Source organism: Podarcis liolepis, assembly GCF_965112155.1.
Source record: "Podarcis liolepis genome assembly, chromosome: 1".
In the NCBI taxonomy this organism is placed as follows: domain Eukaryota; kingdom Metazoa; phylum Chordata; class Lepidosauria; order Squamata; family Lacertidae; genus Podarcis; species Podarcis liolepis.
Genome location: NC_139554.1, coordinates 72,822,605 through 72,842,898, shown reverse-complemented (window position 1 = coordinate 72,842,898; position 20,294 = coordinate 72,822,605). Strand labels below are relative to the sequence as shown.

Here is a 20,294-nt window from a genome sequence, read left to right as displayed (position 1 = left end):
CAAAAAAAATCTAGCCCGGACCCCCACAAGGTCTGAGAGACAGTGGACCGGCCCCCTGCTGAAAAAGTTTGCTGACCCCTGGGCTATATACTCCTTTATGTGTGGCTTATTTACATGGGAATAGGATAACTGTGCTATAGTTCATTATACAATGCTTATTTTGGAATGCTAATCAGCAGACAATAAATAGGCATGCTTTTTAAAAAAATTAAACTTTAAAATTAAGAAGTTTGTTGCTTGCTATTACAGTATTTAACTTTCACATTTGTGTGAAATGCCTTCAAATCTTCATGGGAAAGGCGGCACCTGCATTAAAAGACTAAATAAATCATTCCACAGACATTAACCTTTATGTCTTTTTCCACCCATTATATTTTCAGAATAGTGAACACCAAGTGAATTTTGCTACTGCAGGTAGTAGGCAATTTTAAAAGTACATAGTCCATCAGAAATCGTATCGGATACGAAACGTTCTATGTGATTGTCCCTTAAACAGAAGCATAATCTATTTCAAATATGCTCTTATAGGTAATGCTTGAGATCCACTTTGCCCTGCGCATCGTGAAACGTGGTAACATATTTGAAGGTCCGGGTAACTTGGTCATAAACATATAACATGATGCTGTGCAATCAATTTATGTGTTACCAACAACAGAAACAATATGCTTCATTGCCTTCAGTACTGCAGTAAGCATCAGCTCCTGAAACTCCTTTCTTGCTGATGTTTTAAAACTTCTGAACTGGAACATCTTTGTTGCTCTTAAAGAAGATGGGAAGTCTGTCCTGGGTTGTGTTCCTCTAAAGGACAATGCCAGTTAATGCTTATCACCTTCGTTCTTTGCAGGTTCAGCCTGTAACCAAACACACAGAATATTACTGAAAAGTTTGGAGGGAAGCATTTCACTCTTCAACCAACATTCATAGAGAAAAAGGGCCATATGTTGAGGCTTGACTCAGAGGCTGATTTTAAGGTACGCAGGTACAAACTGGTCTAGGGATAACACCTTCAGCTTTCGTTTTGTTCCTCTTCACTAGGCAATTCTGCATGAGAAGCAAATCAATTACCCAGATGCATTGGGTCAAGTATGCATAAGACCTTATATGCATAATTTTTTCGTGTCATTCTTACTATTTTGCATTTTTATTCTGATTTTCAGAGGGCTTAGATGCTCAGCAGATCACCTCTATTTCACCAGGCACTGACCACTACCTTTCAAGCGTAACAGCTTTGCAACCATTGGGGCTAGAAACACTTTTTAAAAATCATCAAAACTGAGACATTCAGTAATCTGATCTGTGCCCTGTGCCATTTGTAGGCTGAAACCTGAGAAGAGCAAGTAGAATTTCAGTAATGCCCTAGGGCTTATCTGGCTGCCCCCCCCCCCAGCCCCTGTGGCTTCACAAGGGACACTCTGGAGCAACATATGGGATGAACACAGCAGGATGGGAGTGACAGAACAATGTTTAAACTGCCTGTGAGTTGTCATTAAATCAATTTTGTTGGAAAAGTGATGAATTGGAAGCTTTCTGGGGCATGAATAACTAAAAAGTAGATTTAACCTATTTTGTGGGTGTGAGTGTGCAAATATGAAATATCATACAGAATTTGAAATATTTTTCAAGTCTTTTTATACTATGCACTTTCTCCCCTTCATCTAAAGTTTACTCAGTAATTAGAGTTACCGGTAAGTATGATGTTGAGTTTCAAAGAGGCTGCTGAACTACTCAAGGACAGGCACATCTTTCCCAAACCATATCTGTGTTTCTTTTGACTGGGCCGAACGTTGGAGCTTATTTGATCTGATGGTTGGTGCAGAAGGCTAATGGGACTTACAGTGAACCAAACACCTCAAGCAATAAATGCTAGTGGATGGAGACAGGGCAAAGTGTGTGTGTGGTGTGGCAGTGTTCAAGTAAGCTGTGAAGATGTCCCTGTGCATTTGCACCACCAGACACACAATTCTCATAAAGTTTACAAATCCCCAGGTTAATGATTGAGTCAATTCCACAGGACATGCGACGTATGCTGTCCTGTTGTATAAAGAATGTGTGCATCTTTGCTTGGGTGCAGACAGTCCATCATCTTCTTGCCTGGTGGTGTCCGTTGCGCACGAGATGCAAGGAGAACTGGCAGGCTGCGTTTTGCTGTAAGTCTATACCTTTCTTTAATAAAGCATCAGAACTGGCCAATTTTCATGTCTTTTGAATCCTTCCTCCGAATTCCCACATATCTCGAACCCCCATGAGTTCTTCTCCAGCTCTGGGACTGTAGTGCACAACAAATATTGTATGGAAGTTTTATAGCTTCAGCCAAAAAGACTTCCACACAATCAATCACACAGCCACAGACAACCATGTTGTCTTTTCCCAGTGTGCCATGCCTACTCAGCATAGGCGCCGACTCCATGGGGCTTGAGGGGGCCCGAGCCCCCTCAAAAATTCGTTTTTTTATAAGTCCGCGTCCCTGCTACTCAGCAGTGCTGAGCAAGGAGTATGATGAAAGCTCACGAGGAAATATTAAGTACAAGTGGAAACTTGTCACCCACAGGCCCAGTAATCTATCTCAAGCTGTTGGAACTTGAGTACACCTTAGCAACAAAAAACTCTGTACTTTAGGCTGAGGTATTATGCTTCTTTTTCATTTCATTTCATTTTTAATTTGTATACCGTCTTTCTATAAGACTATACACAAGGCAGCCTACAAGCTGAAGAAACAACAAAACAGCAAAGATCACACATGTAATAACAATCTGATGCAATACAAAAAAGTCACAAAAACTTTAAACAACTTAAATAAAGCAATATTCAATAATCTATTAGAATATAATAGTAAACAGTAACATTAAATAACCGTAAATAATAATTAAACAGTTTACACTTATCAGTGACAATAAAGAATTACTGAACTATAATCAATATAAAAAATTGATTGTTTTTATTATCCTTCTGAACTATAAGGGGTGTCTCACCTAGATTTCTGGAAATAGAGAAAGGCTTAATAATTAATAGGTATTTTGGAACCACTGCAATAAAGTTGTAGTTTTAAAAGCTTCAATAGTCTCCATCAACACCTGTAACATGCTTCCATCCGTATTAGTGGAACCAGTGTTGCATAAAGGTTGGGACTCATGCATATCTCCTTCCTTCATGCTTAGGGTAATGCTACACCTGGTTTATTTTGGGCACTTCTTCGCTTACTACAGCACCCCATATATTCTCATTGCCACAATTCCTCAGATGGTTTACTGTGGGGTCATGTGGCTTATATGGGTTTGCACACATGTTCTAAAGGCACACAAGTCTCAGCTCTATTTAAAGGGTGGGGCCATTTGTCCTGATGGTGACAGATAAGTACCTTGGCATGATGAGGATGCTTTCCTATTGTCTGGGTGCAAAACCACATAAAACAGTGGACTGAACACATCCTAAGTTTGTAAGAATCAAACTCTTTGGTTTTGCATCAAACAGCAAACTAGGGTGACATAGGGCAGCATTTCCAACTGGTATTTCAAAGTTTACTCACCTTAGCGTTTGGAACTCTATGCATCAGATGCAAAGCCAAAAGGAAAATCAGCCAACCAACAACAATCATTGTACAATTTCTCAGTGTTTTCCCACTTACGGAATGTGACTTGATATGGCTAATTTTTTAAGGACAAAAGAAAATCACCTTTCAGCTGATTTTAGGCAGCTCAGTACTTTGGCTTTCTTGGTGGCTATTTGTGATGAGCCAGACTGTGCAGTGAACTAGATTGTGACATCATTTGTTATGTAACAATTGACTCAACCAGCATGACATCAGCAAAATAGTTTCTCTGATAGAACCAAAGGCATTTCAGATAGATACAGGAGTTACAAAAGCTTTTGTTTAAATAAACTATTTCATTTTGGTTTGGAGTTTTTATAAACTACATTTACAGGGAGGGGGGAATAGTTACAAATCAGATACAAAATTTAAAAGCTGAAGTTTCCTTAAGTTAGTGGTTCCAAACGTTTTCCCCTCTTGGGAGTGGTCAGCCAATCAACTTCAGTTTTCTCTCCTATTGGCCACCAGATCCACGCAGAGGGGAGGGGGCGGCAAGGTACATTTGCCCCGGGCCTTGGAGGCCTAAGCCAACCAAGGAGACCTCACCAGGGACCAGCTGGTGCAATGGGCATAACAAGCGGAGCAGCTTGCTATTGGGGCTGCTGTCATTGTACTATTTTGTGAAATAGTTTCTCTCTTCTTACCAACTATAGCACCATTCATGCTGTGGAAGTGGAATGTATGGGTCTGGGGCCTGAGCCTATTTGTATCTTATCACAACATCTCCCATTGGAGTGTAAAAAAGCAGAGTCAGCATGAAGGAGGGTGAGATGTTGAAAAGTGAAAAGGTGAAGGGAGTATAGAATGGTTATGGGGTTTTGACCAGCACTGCTGTTTCTGGTGTTCCTTTCAAAGCTAATCTCTTGTGGTCTCTCATGAACCAAGTTGTGGCAACATTGCCATCCCTATAGAAGCTGTTACATTCCAGAACATCTGAGCAGAACATCAATCAGCACAGAAGAGAATCTGGCTGATGGGGTCTTCCCCAATGCAACTGTCTTGCTTCAGTAAGTAGAATCTTGAATTAACTTTTACCCTAATCACAACATTATGGCTTGATTTTTCTTCCACAGAGCTTCACAGAAGAACAAGCTAGGCTGCTGCCCCAAAAGTTGCCCTATGCCATTTCTGGGAATATGGACCTAAGAAGAGCCTGCTGGATCAGACCAGTGACCCATATACTGCAGCATCCTCTTGTCATCGTGGCCAACCAGGTGTCTGTGGGAAACACGCAAGCAGGATTCGAGCATGAGCAACTCTTCCCTCATGTGGCTTTGCTGCCTCCCAACTGCAGAGGCAAAGCATAGCCATCATGGCTCACTGCCATCGCTGGTAAGAGCTGTTCGACAGCTGAACTGTCTCCCTTTGGAGGGAGGTTGTGGGTTCTCCTTCCTTGGAGGTTTTCAAGCAGAGCCATCTGTCATGGATGCTTTAGCTAAGAATCCTGCATTGCAGGGAGGTTGCAGTAGATGGCTCTTGGGGTCCCTTCCAACTCTACGATTCTGTGATAGCCCTCTCCTCCATGAATTGGTCCAATACTCTCTGAAAGCCATCTAGGTTGGTGGCCATGACTGCCTCCTGTGGCCAATGAAAAACACCTTTTCTAGGGCCCCAAAAAAACTCAAGGAAAAAAACCTGGATGTACATTTCCTAATACAAGATAAAAAACAAAATAAAACCTGCATACAGCATCAGTGTTTTGTGTTGTGTAGGCTCCTATGATGTAAGTAATGGGCCCCACCTGCTCCCTAAAATATCACTGGTTTGCTCATGTCTATATACAGTACAGTGGTGCCTCGCAAGACGAAATTAATCCGTTCCGCGAGTCTCGTCTTGTGGTTTTTTCGTCTTGCGAAGCACGGCTATTAGCGGCTTAGCGGCTATTAACGGCTTAGCGGCTATTAACGGCTTAGCGACTTTAAGAAAAAGGAAACAAACTGGCAAGAACTCGCAAGACATTTCGTCTTGCGAAGCAAGCCCATAGGGAAATTTGTCTTGCGGAACGACTCAAAAAATGGGAAACTCTTTCGTCTTGCGAGGCATTCGTCTTGCGAGGTACCACTGTATAGGGTGCCTACATTCTGCATGGACTGGTTGCATGGCAACATATGCAAATAGCTTTAGATACCAATTAGGCCCATAAATTACCATATAGCATATAGAAAACAGCGACAATTTGTTGTTAACAAAGGACAGCTGGACATCTAAAGGGCCCCATTACCTTCAGTAGCTTAGGGCCTCATCAAACCTAAATCCGGCCCTGGGTTCAAGCGCAGGCCTCGCGCCTCGACGCGAGAAGCAACCCGCTTCCCCACAAGGCGCGGGGTTAAAACCTAGGCAGTCTACCTAAGCAAGGGGCGGGCCTGGGGAAAAGGAGGAACTGGGAGAGGCCGCGCGGCCGGCCGGCTCGCCTTTCCAGGCGCGCCAGCAGCAGGAAGCAGTGCTTGTTCCTCCTCGCACGGGCCGCCGGCGATGGAGTTCTCCGAGGAGCAGCTGAGGAAGTGGCTGAGCAAGGCAAGGCGGGCGGCGGCGGCAGGTTGGGCGGGCGCGAGGGCTCCTCTCCGCGCGCCGGGTGGGCGGCCCGAGGGAGCGACTCCCCCCCGGCTTCCCATGGGCGCCGCTTTGCCGTCGAGTCACTCGGGATGTCCCCGGTTAAGACGCTGTTGCAAGCTGCCTGCCTGCTCACCACAAGTTATATAGGGTTGCAACATGGCCGTGGCTGAGGGTGACTCTTTAGACTGCGAAATATGTGTGCCAACCGCTGCCGGCAGCGATGTAAGCAAGGCCTCATTGTAGGGTGCATTTAGGGCACAGGCTTCTGCATGCAGCGCTTCTAGGTTAGCTGCCCTAGAAATGCAGAACTTGCTCCTTGACCCAGGATGTAGGGATCTCTAGAAACCTACCGCACATCAGCCCTAGTTGTCATTCAGGAGGGTCACAGGTTCCCCATCTCTGCTCAAGGAGCAGAATCCTACGTATGTTGGCTCGGAAGGAAGCCCAATCTTCCGTGTGTTAAATTCGTGTAATCTGTGTTGCAATTATGATGGCAAGAATGTTTGGAAGGTGAGTTCAAGCCATGGCTGCCAATGAAGAACTGGGAGTGCACTTAGAGTCATCTGACATCAAGTGACTGACAGCTCTTCCTACCTGTTCAACTAGCCCTGTGGAGTAAGGTTACCAGATTTTTTTCCCCCAGTGAATCCAGGAAGACTTTTCAACTTCAGTCGAATTTAGTGGATTTTGTCAGGGGACTGATTTATAAATCCAGGGACTGTCCCCAGGAAACGGGGAGGTCTGGTAACCTTACTGTGTAGGGTTTACCAATTCTGGATCTGGCCCGATTCGATTCCCCACCCCTGCTTTACATACTTAAAAGTGGTGTGTGCGTGTTTTAAAGAGCAGAATTTTATCTATAGTGCTTTAACTCAATGCACATCCGAAAAGGTACTGCTAACAAAGGTGTAATTAAAGGAAGGTGCAGTCATTCTAATAAATGCAGATCTACACAGCATGAGTTTCACATGGGAATGGGCTGTATTGATAGTGAAGCGAATTAGGTTTCCAGTTCAGAAGAATCAGTGCTTTAGACTTCCAATTTCAGCTGTGAGGCTAAATTGCTGAATAACAATGACAAGTTTTAAAGGCATGGCGCATCAATATAAAATTGCTTAAAAGAATAAAATTATCCTTGTTCTCTCTGCAGTATAAATTCCGAGATCTGACCATAGAAGAACTGAAGAGCGTACATGAGTCGTACCCAAACACCACATTTGCAATGAATACCTACAGTAAGAGTACCGTCAATTTTTTTGGCCCATTGGAAAAATGATTGTGTGAGAATGTCATTGTTTTGTATAGTGATTAATATAAAAGTTTGAATAGTAGTCAGTGAAAGTAATTTCAAGTAAGGAATTCAACTCTAGTTACTTATGTTCATTATTGACAATATAACCTGCAGCAGCAGAATCCTATGTATATTTACTAGAAAGTAAGCCCGCAGTATTCAGTAGGGCTTACTCCCAAGCGAGTGTGCTTTCAGCTTGTGTCAATTTTTAACTCCCATCATCCCTAGCTAACAGGACCAGTGGTCAGGGATGATGGGAGCTGTAGTCCCAAAGCAGCTGGAGGGCCAAGTTTGGGGCTGCCTGAGTTAAGTAATCACTTTACTGTTGTTCCTTTATGAAGTTTGGGGTGGTAGAGTGAGCTTTGTATTGGTTTGCTGCTATTTGCTGCCAGACAGGAAAATAAAGCAAATAGCAGCAAACCAATGAAGTTGTTTTATTTTCCTTTCTGGCTGTATTGTATTTTACATGTTCTTTTTATTTTGCTGTCATGATTTCTTTGTTGTTTTAAAAAGTCTGGTGGTGTATAACGTTTAAAATAATGAGTTATCTGGCTCTGATATCAGATGTTAATAAAGCAGTATTATCGGTAACAAAATAATGACAAAAATGTAAAGATGGTGGGGATGTGCCACTGACGTGACCTCCCTCTGGCTGTGTCCTGCTGCATACCGAGATGGAGAGAGGGAGGGCAGAGATCTCCACAGTACCAACCTGCTGGCAGGAATGCCGGATACACTCCGCCCGTGCATTTGCACCGTGCCAACCTTAGCAGTGCCTTGCCTGCCCCCTCTCTGTCACAGTACACAGCAGCTGTGCAAACAGAGAGTGCTCAAGTGAGAAGGGCAGTCTCACTGTGCTGTCTACTACTGAAAAAATGTAATCTATATGCGCATACAAATTAATGTTCTGAACTTTAGCTTTTAAGGATGGTTCCCAGAAAGACCTTTTGAATTGTAGTGGCACTGTTCCAGTGAAATACCAGGGTAAGTTGTTCACTCTGTTTTTGTTTGCTACCTAATAATACATTGGGACTTGCAAGTGGGATGGGATGTTTGGGATGGGGTAGTACCTCTGGTGGGTGACACATCATGCTCCCTCTGGGGAAGTTTGTCCACCTTTGGTTCCCACCCTTTACTCATCTTTCATCTGTGGCTCCTACAAGCTGTCAGCATGCGACAGCAACCACACCCCAGGAAACAGCTTTGACTGGCCGGCTAAACCATGTGAGGACATGCGAAGCCAGGCTGCCGTGGATTGAGCAGACAAGACCAATAGTGGCTCTTAAAACCACAATAGAATAGACTAAAACAACTTAAAACTCATACAAACTTTCTAAACATCTTGTTTAAATAAGAACGTCTTCAGCAGGCACTGAAAATAATACAGTGACAATGCCTGCTTGATATCAATAGTACATCTTTTGTAAGCTGCCCTGGAAATATTCATATTGATGGGCTGCATATACGTTTTTTAAATAAGTAAATATATATTTCTAATAGAGTGTCCAATATCAACTCTTGTTCAAGAGCAAGTGCAAAAGGTCTTCCTGCTTCCATTATTCAGGCTGCTGAAACAAAGAGAGTTTGAGCAGAAACCAGGAGTGGATTTTTCCCGTGTGAAAAGACTGTGAACTCAGTTCTGGCATTTAAAATAAATTCCTGGACTGTATATGTTTGCCTTCTTAGCCTATGGCTCCAGATCATGGACTTTGGGGTTCTAGTGAAAAACAAAGTACAATAGATCCTACAATACGCCCACCCATGGGTTAAATATCAAGTGTAAAATTTAAGATGTATACATGACCAGTCAAGGAGCAGTGGTTGCTGATAGTTGCTTGTGTTTTGTATTTTGACAGGTAATTTGTACAACATTCCAATTTTCCTATGGATTTTAGATTCTCATCCTTTTACTCCTCCAATCTGCTTCTTAAAGCCCACTGCAAACATGGGGATTTCTGTAGGAAAGCATGTAGATGCCCGGGGAAGGATATACTTGCCCTATCTACAAAACTGGAGTCATGTAAGGGATGTCTGTGCATGTCATGTAAAATAGTATTATTGCTTTACTAAAATCGGTTTACAGTGTTTGTCTTAGTCTTAATTTAATGTCATCCATATTGTGTACCTTAATTGTATAAAAACGTGCCTTTTAACATGATCTGTCATCCTGCCAGATAGGCTACACAGGCAATGTGAGAGAAAGTAGAGGCTATTTTATTGGACTAGCAAAAGTAGTGTGTATTTGTAGTCATGGCCTGCAGGTTCTCTGTCAGCAGAGGCATGGCCAACCAGCGTTATTGCAGGGGCAGTGTTTTGTCTAACAGCGCCCCCAAAGTGCTTTACTTTTTCATTTTTATGAATGAATGGCAAAAATCTCACTTGCAAAGGAAAAGGTACTCGGAGTTCCCCACTGGGATGGGTCATGATCCTCTTACGCCCCTATCCCTGTAAGAAAGGCCTGCTCCTTTGTGTGTGGCCCCTATCTTGATTCTGCTTCTCTGGGGAAAAGTTGATAACTGGCTTATGTAGCTATGAAGGGGGAAATCTGATAAGCCCTGTGCACAGTAATTGTTCATAAAGTGCTTCAGATTCTCAGTCCATTTAGGCATTTGTTCATAGAATGTTTGCTATCTAAAATTGTGGTACCAGACCACGTTAAAGGCTCTGGTACTGACATTTAATCTCTATAGGGTTCCATGAAAGACCACATTGCCCTTTACATACACAGTGGATGGCTGTGTTTTATGGGAGAGTCTGTCCTTGAAGTCTCTAAAATATCAGAAGCCCACAGTAATTGAGAGCAGACATTTCAATGTAGCTGCCCCTGTTTTGTGGAACCAGACAGAAGGCCTTCTCGGTAGTGGCGCCCGCCCTGTGGAACGTCCTCCCATCAGATGTCAAGGAAATAAGCAGTTAACCTATTTGTAAAAGACATCTGAAGGCAGCCCTGTTTAGGGAAGTTTTTAATATTTAATGCTGTATTGTTTTTAATACATGATTGGGAGCCACCCAGAGTTGCTGAGGAAACTCAGCCAGATGGGCGGGGTATAAATAAATTATTATTATTGTTATTGTTGTTGTTGTTGTTGTTGTTGTTGTTATTTTGAGATACAACAGGTGCCTGCTGCCTGTGGTTGTTTCTGGAAACTACTGAATACATTTTTGTTTCAAGAAGCTTTTCCAGCTGGATTTTTCGTTCTGTTTTGTTTTAAGTCTCTGCCTTGCATATTTTGTTAGTGATGTTTAAGAACCTATTTTTAGTTGCTCTTGTTGGAGGCTTGTAAATCATTTTAAGACTTATGTGAAAGGATATCATAATAAGATGAGGAGGAGGCTAATTGTTGTTGTATTTGTTTCAGCCGCAGTCCATGATCATAGGGTTATTAAAGGAAATGAGCGCAAAATTTGAAGAGGAGCTCCCCCTGTTCTCATTATCATCTTCAGATGCAGCCAGACAGTCAGAGCTGCTCTCCTACATTGCAAAAATCACTGAAGGTATGCATCATCTTTGGGTTTTCATTTAGGAGACAAGTTCTGTACTGTATGGAGGATTCAGTCATTGATAAATGGCTTTCATTGAGGAACAATAGCAAGAGATGGCTATCATCCTCCCATTATCCCTGAAGCATCTGACTGGCCATTGTGAGAAATGGCTGAACTTTTGGTCTGATCCAACAGGGCTCTTCTTCAGTTTGAAGTTAGTGTTCATATGAAGAAGGCTGTACAATATGGTCCTTGTCCTTCACAGACCACCATAGTTTCAGTTAAACCTTTTTTGGTTGGTTTGTTCCATTACATCCAGTCATTTTCCATGCAACTTCCCAAGTTGAGCGCATTTGTTTATATTAATGACTACATGTTATTTTAGGTGAAGACAACATTCAGTCCAAGGGAGAGGGAAAGAAAAATGATGGAGGATTTAACAAAGTTACAGTGATTGGAGCAGGTGATCTGGGCCTTGCTTGTGCACTGGCTATTTCAGCAAAGGTATATATACTTTATGTGAAATGACCACTGTGATTGCTTCTGTAGTGATTCCAAACTGGGATAAAATAATTATTCTTGAATAGAGTGGGATGTATTTCTGAGTAAGCCTGCAAAGGACTGTGCATTGAGGGTCTATTTGCATAACTTCTCAGCACATGGGAACCATAGCTTTTAGTTGGCACATGCTGTCTTAAATTGTGTATTTTCTAATAGCACCAAAAGAATTCAGCCTGTATGGACTTTTAGGAGGCTAATATAAGCAGCTGGAAAGCTACTAGCACAGTTGCTTTCAGCATGGATCTGCCACTCACCTGCTGCCCTGGTGAGGTTTAGATTGCTCTGTGAATCTCCAGGTATTTTGTCATGATCCAGGCATCCTACTGATTTCTATGGGAGGGATTTCAGTGCGTGTTTAATGCCTGCCGAATTATGCCTGGCCATCTTCAGGAGAGTCTGGCTGCTGGATAAAGCCAAAGGCCCATTTAGTCCGGCATCCTGTTCTCACAGTGGCCAATGCAATGACTATGGGAAACCTGAAAGCAGGATTGGAGTGGAGCAGCACTCTTCCCACTTTTGATTCCCAGCAATTGGGATTCAGAGGCACATTGTCTCTAGCAGTGGCAACTTGATTCAACCAGATGACTGGTGTGATGGGAGAGAATAGCTGTTGGCTTAAATTTAACAGCAGCTTGTGTAGATAATAGGATTGTATGTCAGCATTTAAAGAAATAAATAAGAGTTGTATTAAACCCTTTCAGAATGCCATTTTATCTTTTCTCCACTGAATAATTACTTCTTTGCTTTCAATTTGTACCAGGGTGTTGCTGACAGAGTGGTTGTCTTGGACTGCTCAGAAGGTACAATGAAAGGAGCAGCTATGGACCTGGAAATCTTTGCCTTGCCTAATGTGGAAATCAGCAGAGGTATTGTGTTGGCTTCTGAGATGTGTGTGGTGGTCCGTCCCCCCCACTGTATACTTCAAATGAACTTTCTAAGTAATTCTTGGAATCGCTGCTAAGAACATTTCACTCGTAGCAATAATGTCTGAAAGCACATGAAGGCCCCATGTGATGAAGCTAAGGAAGTTTGAGTGTAGCCAGAGCCTGGATGGGGAGACCATGTGTACAGATGGGTTCCACGATGAAAGAAAGGCAGGAGATATACATGTGTGTGTATATATAGGTGTGTGTGTGTGTGTGTGTGTGTGTGTGTGTGTGTGTATACACACACTATATGCCTGAGAAAGTTGTGGCACAGTGCTTAATTAGCGACTCCTTTTACACTCGTATGGACGCGGGTGGCGCTGTGGGTTAAACCACAGAGCCTAGGACTTGCCGATCAGAAGGTCGGCGGTTCGAATCCCCGCTACGGGGTGAGCTCCCTTTGCTGAGTCCCTGCTCCTGCCAACCTAGCAGTTTGAAAGCACGTCAAAGTGCAAGTAGATAAATAGGTACTGCTCCAGCAGGAAGGTAAACGGTGTTTCCGTGCGCTGCTCTGGTCCCCAGAAGTGGCTTTGTCATGCTGGCCACATGGCCCGGAAGCTGTACGCCGGCTCCCTCGGCCAATAAAGTGAGTTGAGTGCTGCAACCCCAGAGTCGGTCTCGACTGGACCTAATGGTCAGGGGTCCCTTTACCTTTACTTTTACTCTCGTACGGGTCGTATCCAACGCTTCTGTTCTGCTAACACAGCAGACTTCTGCTTGCACACTAGAACTTTCCTGTCTTCTCCTCTGCAGCACCTCTTGCATCCTCTGGGTCGGAGGAACCTTTGGAGCAGATTCTGAGGGCGTGTGAGGAGAGGAGAGGAGAGGAGAGGAAAGGAAAGGAAAGGAAAGGGGGAGCCCCATTGCACAAGTTGAACTCCACATGCACAGCATTGGATACGACCCTGTATCTTTAGATAAAACAAAAGTTTATGTGTCCAGTTCATGAACTTAAAAAATAATAATGAAATAGGTCTTATACTCTCGCCTTGACGTGTGCAGAAATTCTTTCTTTGTGTTCTTAGATTTTTCCGCCTCAGCAGGCTCAAAGCTGGTGGTGCTAACAGTGAATTCTTTAGGCAATGCTCAGTCCTATCTGGATGTTGTACAGAGCAATGTTGAACTGTTCAGAGGCATCATTCCTTCAGTAGCACATTATAGCCAACAAAGTGTACTGCTTGTGGCTTCTCAACCAGGTATGGCAGCACTTACCTTTTTATGATTTTTTGCTCCCTGGATATAACGTGCTTTGTAATTTCTCATACTTAATAAACCTATTTCTTTACAGAGGCTTCAGGGTGTTCTCTGTTTGCTATCTTGTGGTCAAGTATTGGGACAATGTAGAAAACTAGGCCAGAAAGTTTCCTTTTGTGTGTTGTGTATATCTTGACACACATATGGAATAAGTCTTTTGACATTTTTCTTTAGAGAAGTGAGTAACAGGAAAACTAGTACTTCCATGATTCAAGTTTCAAGAAAGGAGATTCCGACTGAACATCAGGAATACCTTTATGACAGTAAATGCTGTCTGACAGTGGAACACACTCCTATGAGAGGTGGTGGACTCTCCTTCCTTGGAGGTTTTTAAGCAGAGGTTGGGTGGCCACCTGTAATGTATGATTTAGTTGAGATTTGCAGGGGGGTATTGACTAGATGACCCTCTGGGTCACTTCCAACTCTACAGTTCTATGGTTTTATGATTGTAAATATTTGTATACAAGCATGTTTCGATGCGGCATGGTTAATCTCATTACTTAACCCCAAAGCACCAGGAAAAGTCTCACAAAATCAGTAGGTCATGCTTCTTGGGACATAAATTCTGAGAGGTGCCGGTGAAGAAACAAGTGATTCTGAAGGATCAAAGCTTCTCATCGTGTTTTGTTGGAAACAAATAATAACCAGCAGAAATTCACTCTACCAGAACCAAATGTTGTAGAGTGTGATTGTGTTAACCAAGTTTAGTGATATATTTAATTATATTTAAGCTGTGCAAAATAATGCACAGTCAAAACCATGTCTCCTCAGAAATAAGTACTGTTATATTAAATGGGCTTACTTCCAGGAAAGTGGGGTTAAGATTACAAATTTACTAAAACATCCTTCATGATATTTGTTGGAGATGTTGCTGTTGTTTTTAAAATGAATAATTTACTGATATCCAATCAACCCCACTGCCAAAGAGATAAATGATAACTTGATTGGAAACCTTTATGTCTTTTTGACCTGAATACAAATTAATTTGCCCTTTTCAATGTGTTTTTGTCAAATGTACAGTGGAAATAATGACCTATGTATCATGGAAGATGAGTGGATTTCCTAAAAGTCGGGTTATCGGGATTGGTTGTAATCTAGACTCTGCAAGATTCCAATACATTATTGCAAACCTATTAAAAGCTCAAATCAGAGGCAAAGATAATTGGATTATTGGTGAACAAGGGGAAAACAAAGGTAAAATGGTGACTTACTACTTAGCTTACTATGCAGTTTAGGGTACCACATGTGTACTTTATATCAGGAGATAATTTCAGAAAACATTGTGATTATTTTTAATAGAAGTACTGTATATGGAGATATTTCAGTTTAAATTACTGTTATTTATTTAATGGATAGCCATGACAAGAAGTTTGTGGTTCTGTTTCAGAGACAGCTTCTCCAATTCTATATTTTATGCTTACACTACATTGCGGTGGTGGTTGCTTTGTCACTGACTTCTCATGCAGTTTCTTTGTCTGACGGGTTATTGCGTATTCTGTGTTTTCTGTACATCTGTGAGTTATGTACTCCTCTGAATAGAATTCCTACAATTGGTCTCTTTAAAAGCAAAATGGAAAGCACACACTCTACAGAGAAATTATTCCTGAGATAAAAATGCAAATGTTTAAAAACAACATTGATTGTAATTTTATCCTCTTCAGTGGCAGCATGGAGTGCTTCTAATTCAGTGACAAGTCATCAGGATGAAGATATAGCGAATCAAAATGCCCAGCATCTCTTAGCTAACAGGTAAAACACTTAGACATGTGGCAGCACAATCAGAAGTAAGTCCCACTGAGTTAACTGGGAGTTATTCCAATATAAATTGATATAGGAGTGCAGCCTAATTCTGAATTTTAATTTACACCCTAGTAACATGATATGAAAGGGAAACCTTCATTACGTACCTATTAAACCCCATTTTTACTTGAACACGTTTTGATCAGGCTACGTATAAAAGGCCTCAAATTCTAGTTGAAGTCTTATCTGTCAGCAGTGCTATTCTTAAAATACGTATACTTTACTCAGGGTCTTGTACCTAAGAAAGTAGCCCACTCTAGACAGCTAACACCTCATAAACCTTGACGTAATGACTAAGGATGTTGGGAGGGGGCAGACACAAGAGTCGAAAATTGCTCACACATGCTTTGCTGCTAGTCATAAAATTAGCAACAATTAGTTAGGCTCTGCTAGGCTCAATACCTGTTGCCATGAAAATGTAATCTATATGTAACCATTTGATTGGTCGAAAGCCACCACATGCATTCTGATGGTTTGTTCTTGGCTTACCATTTGTGTTTTGTCTGAGGCAGACAAACCATGAGTCTGGGTTCAAATGCAGCACAAAGGCAAACAAACCATGGTTTTGCATGGCATAGCTAGTGTGGAAGGAGGACAACCATGGGAGGAGCAAAGCAGCTGCATTTTCTTACTGCAAGTACCCTCACGCTTGCTTGTTCACATTTAGACAGTTTGGCTAGCACAACATGTGAATAAGGCCACTACAAAAATGTGTACCACGTTTGTTGATATACAAGTGTGATGTATGGTGTTTATAAAGGGGGCATATTGCTTGCTTAAAAAGTGCATTGTAAATCCTGGTTCTTTTGCTTTTATATAGAGCCATGGAAGTTCTGAAAGGAAGAGGCCAAAAATCCTGGTCTGTTGGCCTGTCAATAGCTGATCTGGCAGACAGTATATTGAATGATAAAAGGAAAGTACATTCCATATCGACGATGGTGAAGGTAAACACAGGGCTGATCTGATTTTGCTTTTTTAGAATAGAGGAAACATTAACCTGTGGGTCCCAGGAATTCTAATATATCCAATACTATGTTTTGCCTTTTCTAGGGATGTTACAATATAAATTCTGAAGTATTTTTAAGTGTGCCTTGTGTGCTTGGAATCAGTGGAGTGACTGAAGTCATCAAACTGCTGGATAAAGGTACTGTGGTACAGGAGCTTCAGTCCACGGCTGCCTCGATTCATGATCTTCAACAGCAGCTGAAACTCTGAATACCAGCTAGGCATAACTTGGTCTCTAAGATATTTGAGAGTTGCAGAAAAGACACTATTGCCTAGGTGGCTGCTAAAAAAAGAATACCTCACAATGTTAAAGCTTTGCTAAATTTGGTGTATATTTAATTATAGGGCATGCTAAAGACCATCTGTCAATGACACTCTTATAATAAAAATGATTAGGCAAAATAGGGTGGAAATATGTAACATGAAACGTAATTTTCCAAACTTTCTAGATCATGGGTTGCCTTTTTGCTGGATTTTGTACTCTTGGTTGTTTAATTACTAGCTGTATTAATAAGAAAAAACGGTATCTCTTCTTTTTCCTATATTGAATGCCCAACACTATAATCACCACCAGCCCACTTCCTTTTCAAAGTTGCTATAAATTTGCTGACAAGAGGTATCTTTTCAAACAGAGTGACTATTGTATTTACTATAGAGAACCAGTCTTGTATATATATTACACATTGCTAAAGTCTAAACACAGATGGCCTGGCAGCAAGGTATTGCCTAAAATTAAGGGTCCATGTTTCAGCCAATGATTCAGACAATTTATAACAGAATGTTTCCACCAGCAAATCATTGCAGTAATTCATCTGAAGCTGAAATTTTGGGCATTGCAGATGAATTCTATTTGCTTAGCCTTAATGAGTTGGAAAGTATTTTTCTGAACTTTTTGTATGAATCACCCAAAGACTTAGATATTGATGGGGGTGGGGAGATATAAAAAAGAACCCAGCGCTGTTGCATTGCTGCAGTATATAAAATGTGCATAGTTGTATGGTCTTCTTAAAGGCACTTTGGCCAAAATCCAAGAGGCTTGAGGTTCTGTGTGTTCACATCCTCCTTCCTGCTGCAGGTTCTCCTAGCCCCTGAAAAGCCACTCTGAATGTTGGAGTACCCTCCAGTGCAGCTTGTGAATGAAGCAGCCGGGTGGAGCAGGAAATGTTTTGTTTCCCATGTGCACACATTAGTGCTTTTGGCTCACTTGGGAGGGCCTACTGGATTCTGTAAATTGAATTATATAGGCACTTTATATGGGGAGGACATTACAGAATACAGTAAGGCACAGCTAGTCACCATGGTTTAAATGAAATGCTTCCTTTATTCAGAGTATGATATTTTTAAAAAGCTGATTCTTCTCCCTTTCCACTCTACCATGCCTTAAAATATAATAGATGAGAAAATAGTTATTGGATAGTGTTAGCCAATACTATTCCCAGGATCTAAATGGTGATTTATGAACTTAGGGTAAAGAGGAGGTGGAGTAATTTTTATTTCTATCTAATGAAGTAATCTGCTTTTATTTGGTCTTTTGTTAAAATAATTGTGACTTGGCCTGAGTCCTTAGGACAGGATGGGAAGAAAAACTGAACGAATGCACTGCTCAATGTTATGCACTGATAAGGCTTAGTATGTTTGGTGTCATCAGTTGTAGCACTGCAACAAGCTTTAAGCACTACCAAATATATAGACTAAACAGTTTAATGATAGTATATGTAGATTTTGTACTCAGGTATGATTGCAATGAATTTTTGCCTTTTTCTTTGCATTATATATTTAAGCAAGTGCTATATGGAAAAAATACTGTGATGTGTAATGTTAATAAAACGTTTATTAACTTTTAAAAGCTCGATGTGTTTTTTTATTACTGTTTTATTGGTTTTAGGTTGTGTTTATGTGCTAATGCTTTAACAATATATTATGGGTGTGGGGGTTAGTCCATACATGGCTTAGAGGTTTTTGAAATATTTAGCAGTACATAAATGCAACAGATTAATGACAGAATTTGCTAATATATACTAATATATGAAGCACATCTATTGGTAGGTCAGATGAGGAATTCATGAGTTGGTGTGGTGCACTATCTAGCTGGTACAAAATAGTATCTTGAATCATGACAGCAAAACTTAAATTATTATTTATTAATTTGTTGGTTGTTACCAAAAGGTCTCCAAATCTAAATTTTAAAAGCTGTCCAGGAATTTTGGCTCCATGGTTGATGATGGTTTTACAGACAATTTTATTTAATGCTTTGATGTATATTAACATGCATGTATTTTGTGAACTATTTTATTGTTTGACCCTGTTGTACACCACTTCAGAATAAAGTAGTTTACAGAATGCATGCACATTCAAATCCTTCAAACCATTAAATAACCTCTCTATATTTTATACATTAATCTATTCCATCTATACACAATCCTTTCCATTGTACGTAGGCTTTTTAAAATAACACTGACAATTTCAGCGACTGTAGCCAAGATTCCTGGGTACCATTTAGTTTTGTCTCCAATCTATACATTTTGTAGGAGTGAGATCCAGAGTGTTGCTATGTGCTGTGTGAAGATTTCATTTTGTCTGTCTCAAACCCTTGGTCCATCAAAGTTGAAGTGTTGTCTACACCAAGGGAGGGTGAACCTTTGGCCCTCCAGGTACTGTTGGACTACAGTACCCATCTTCCTTGACTATTAGCCATGCAGTCTGGGGTTGATGGGATATGTTGTTGGCATCCATCTGTCTGGAGAGACAATGAAGTGGGCCTCTGTGGGTGAAGCTGAACTGCTGCATTTGCAGCACCAAAGTGACCTCCCCGGGGTGCAAGCTTGGCAGTGTGAATGGAGGTCCTGGGCTGCCCAGATGACAAGACACCCCTCTCAGCTTTGCTGACGTGGTCCAAATGAAAGCGGAGCAATACATTTGGCACCAGCTTGGCTGCAGGAGTTGCCAGGAGGAGGCATACAAGGAGCCATCCAACCATCTCAGGGACGTGTAGGGTTTACTCTTTAGCCTTTTCTTTTCCTGAAAATATCCCGCAAGGCAGCGGAGGCTTAGGACCAGAGTTTTTCTTCTCCTAGACGGGCTACCTTCCCAAGTCGACAAGCCCCATCTGCCCCTCACTTCCGTGTACAGCATGTGCAAAAAACACCTTCTTGACTATCAGACCCACCATTGGTCTCGTGTTCAGCAACATCTGGAGGGGCAAACGATCCTGACCCCTGGCCTATGGTGACTGGCAGCAACCCTGCAGAGGTCTTTCCCAGCCTTACATAGAGGTGCTGGGGATTGGCTTGGGACCTTTTGCATGCAAAACATTTGCTCTCCCAATGAACTACCCTCCTTTCCATATAGCAGTCAGTGGTCCCAATGTTTTATTGAATGGAGCAGATGTTACAATCAGCCACTATCATTTCCGGTACAGAGGACTTGCCATACTTTTCCGTGCATAAGACGAGGATTTTTTACTTGAAAATAATGTTTTAAAATTGGGATCGTCTCATCCACAGGTATTTTCTTAATTTTGAGTCCCCCCAAAATAGGGGGCGTGTTATACACGGAAAAATACGGTAAATCCTTCTCTCTCTGCACAAAGCAAAGCATATAGACAAAACGCTCCCAGTTGTGCAGAAAAAAGAAAAAGGAAAAGGTGAAAGTCTAATTAAATTACTCCCCCCCCCCGCCATCCCAACCCAGCGCTCAACCGAATGGTTACATTTTATGCTCCATTCACTTTCAGTGCTTTTATAGAACTGAGATTCCATATGGGAATAAAGAAAAACTAGGCGGCGCCTGCGTGACCCTCTCCACGTTGCTATCTCTATGGGCTCGTCAGTGACAG

The 20,294-nt window shown here is 41.7% G+C and overlaps 1 protein-coding gene across 4 annotated transcripts; it reads left to right on the top strand.

Moving 5' to 3' along the window:
* Nucleotides 1–4,670: 4,670 nt before the first annotated feature.
* Nucleotides 4,671–18,305, top strand: UEVLD (UEV and lactate/malate dehyrogenase domains). 4 transcript variants are annotated; one of them, XM_083487917.1, is made up of 12 exons: nucleotides 4,671–4,918; nucleotides 7,290–7,374; nucleotides 8,349–8,414; nucleotides 9,287–9,450; nucleotides 10,790–10,925; nucleotides 11,299–11,417; nucleotides 12,235–12,340; nucleotides 13,426–13,596; nucleotides 14,675–14,848; nucleotides 15,316–15,403; nucleotides 16,275–16,398; nucleotides 16,505–18,305. In XM_083487917.1, the coding sequence occupies exons 1-12, from the start codon at nucleotides 4,835–4,837 to the stop codon at nucleotides 16,667–16,669; spliced, it is 1,482 nt and encodes a 493-aa protein (XP_083344043.1). In that variant the 5' UTR covers nucleotides 4,671–4,834; the 3' UTR covers nucleotides 16,670–18,305. The 4 variants fall into 4 exon arrangements, with proteins under 4 accessions (XP_083344043.1, XP_083344044.1, XP_083344046.1 ...); XM_083487918.1 differs by lacking the exon at nucleotides 4,671–4,918 and adding an exon at nucleotides 5,932–6,100; XM_083487920.1 differs by lacking the exon at nucleotides 4,671–4,918 and adding an exon at nucleotides 6,360–6,649.
* The last annotated feature ends 1,989 nt before the right edge of the window (nucleotides 18,306–20,294 follow it).

Bases quoted from the DNA above. Each gene is read 5' to 3' on its own strand.
- UEVLD (XM_083487917.1), top strand. From the start codon at position 4,835: ATGAGCAACTCTTCCCTCATGTGGCTTTGCTGCCTCCCAACTGCAGAG. The intron at 4,919-7,289 runs GTAAGAGCTGTT...TTCTCTCTGCAG, and splicing joins ATGGCTCACTGCCATCGCTG to TATAAATTCCGAGATCTGAC. The intron at 13,597-14,674 runs GTATGGCAGCAC...TCAAATGTACAG, and splicing joins GCTTGTGGCTTCTCAACCAG to TGGAAATAATGACCTATGTA.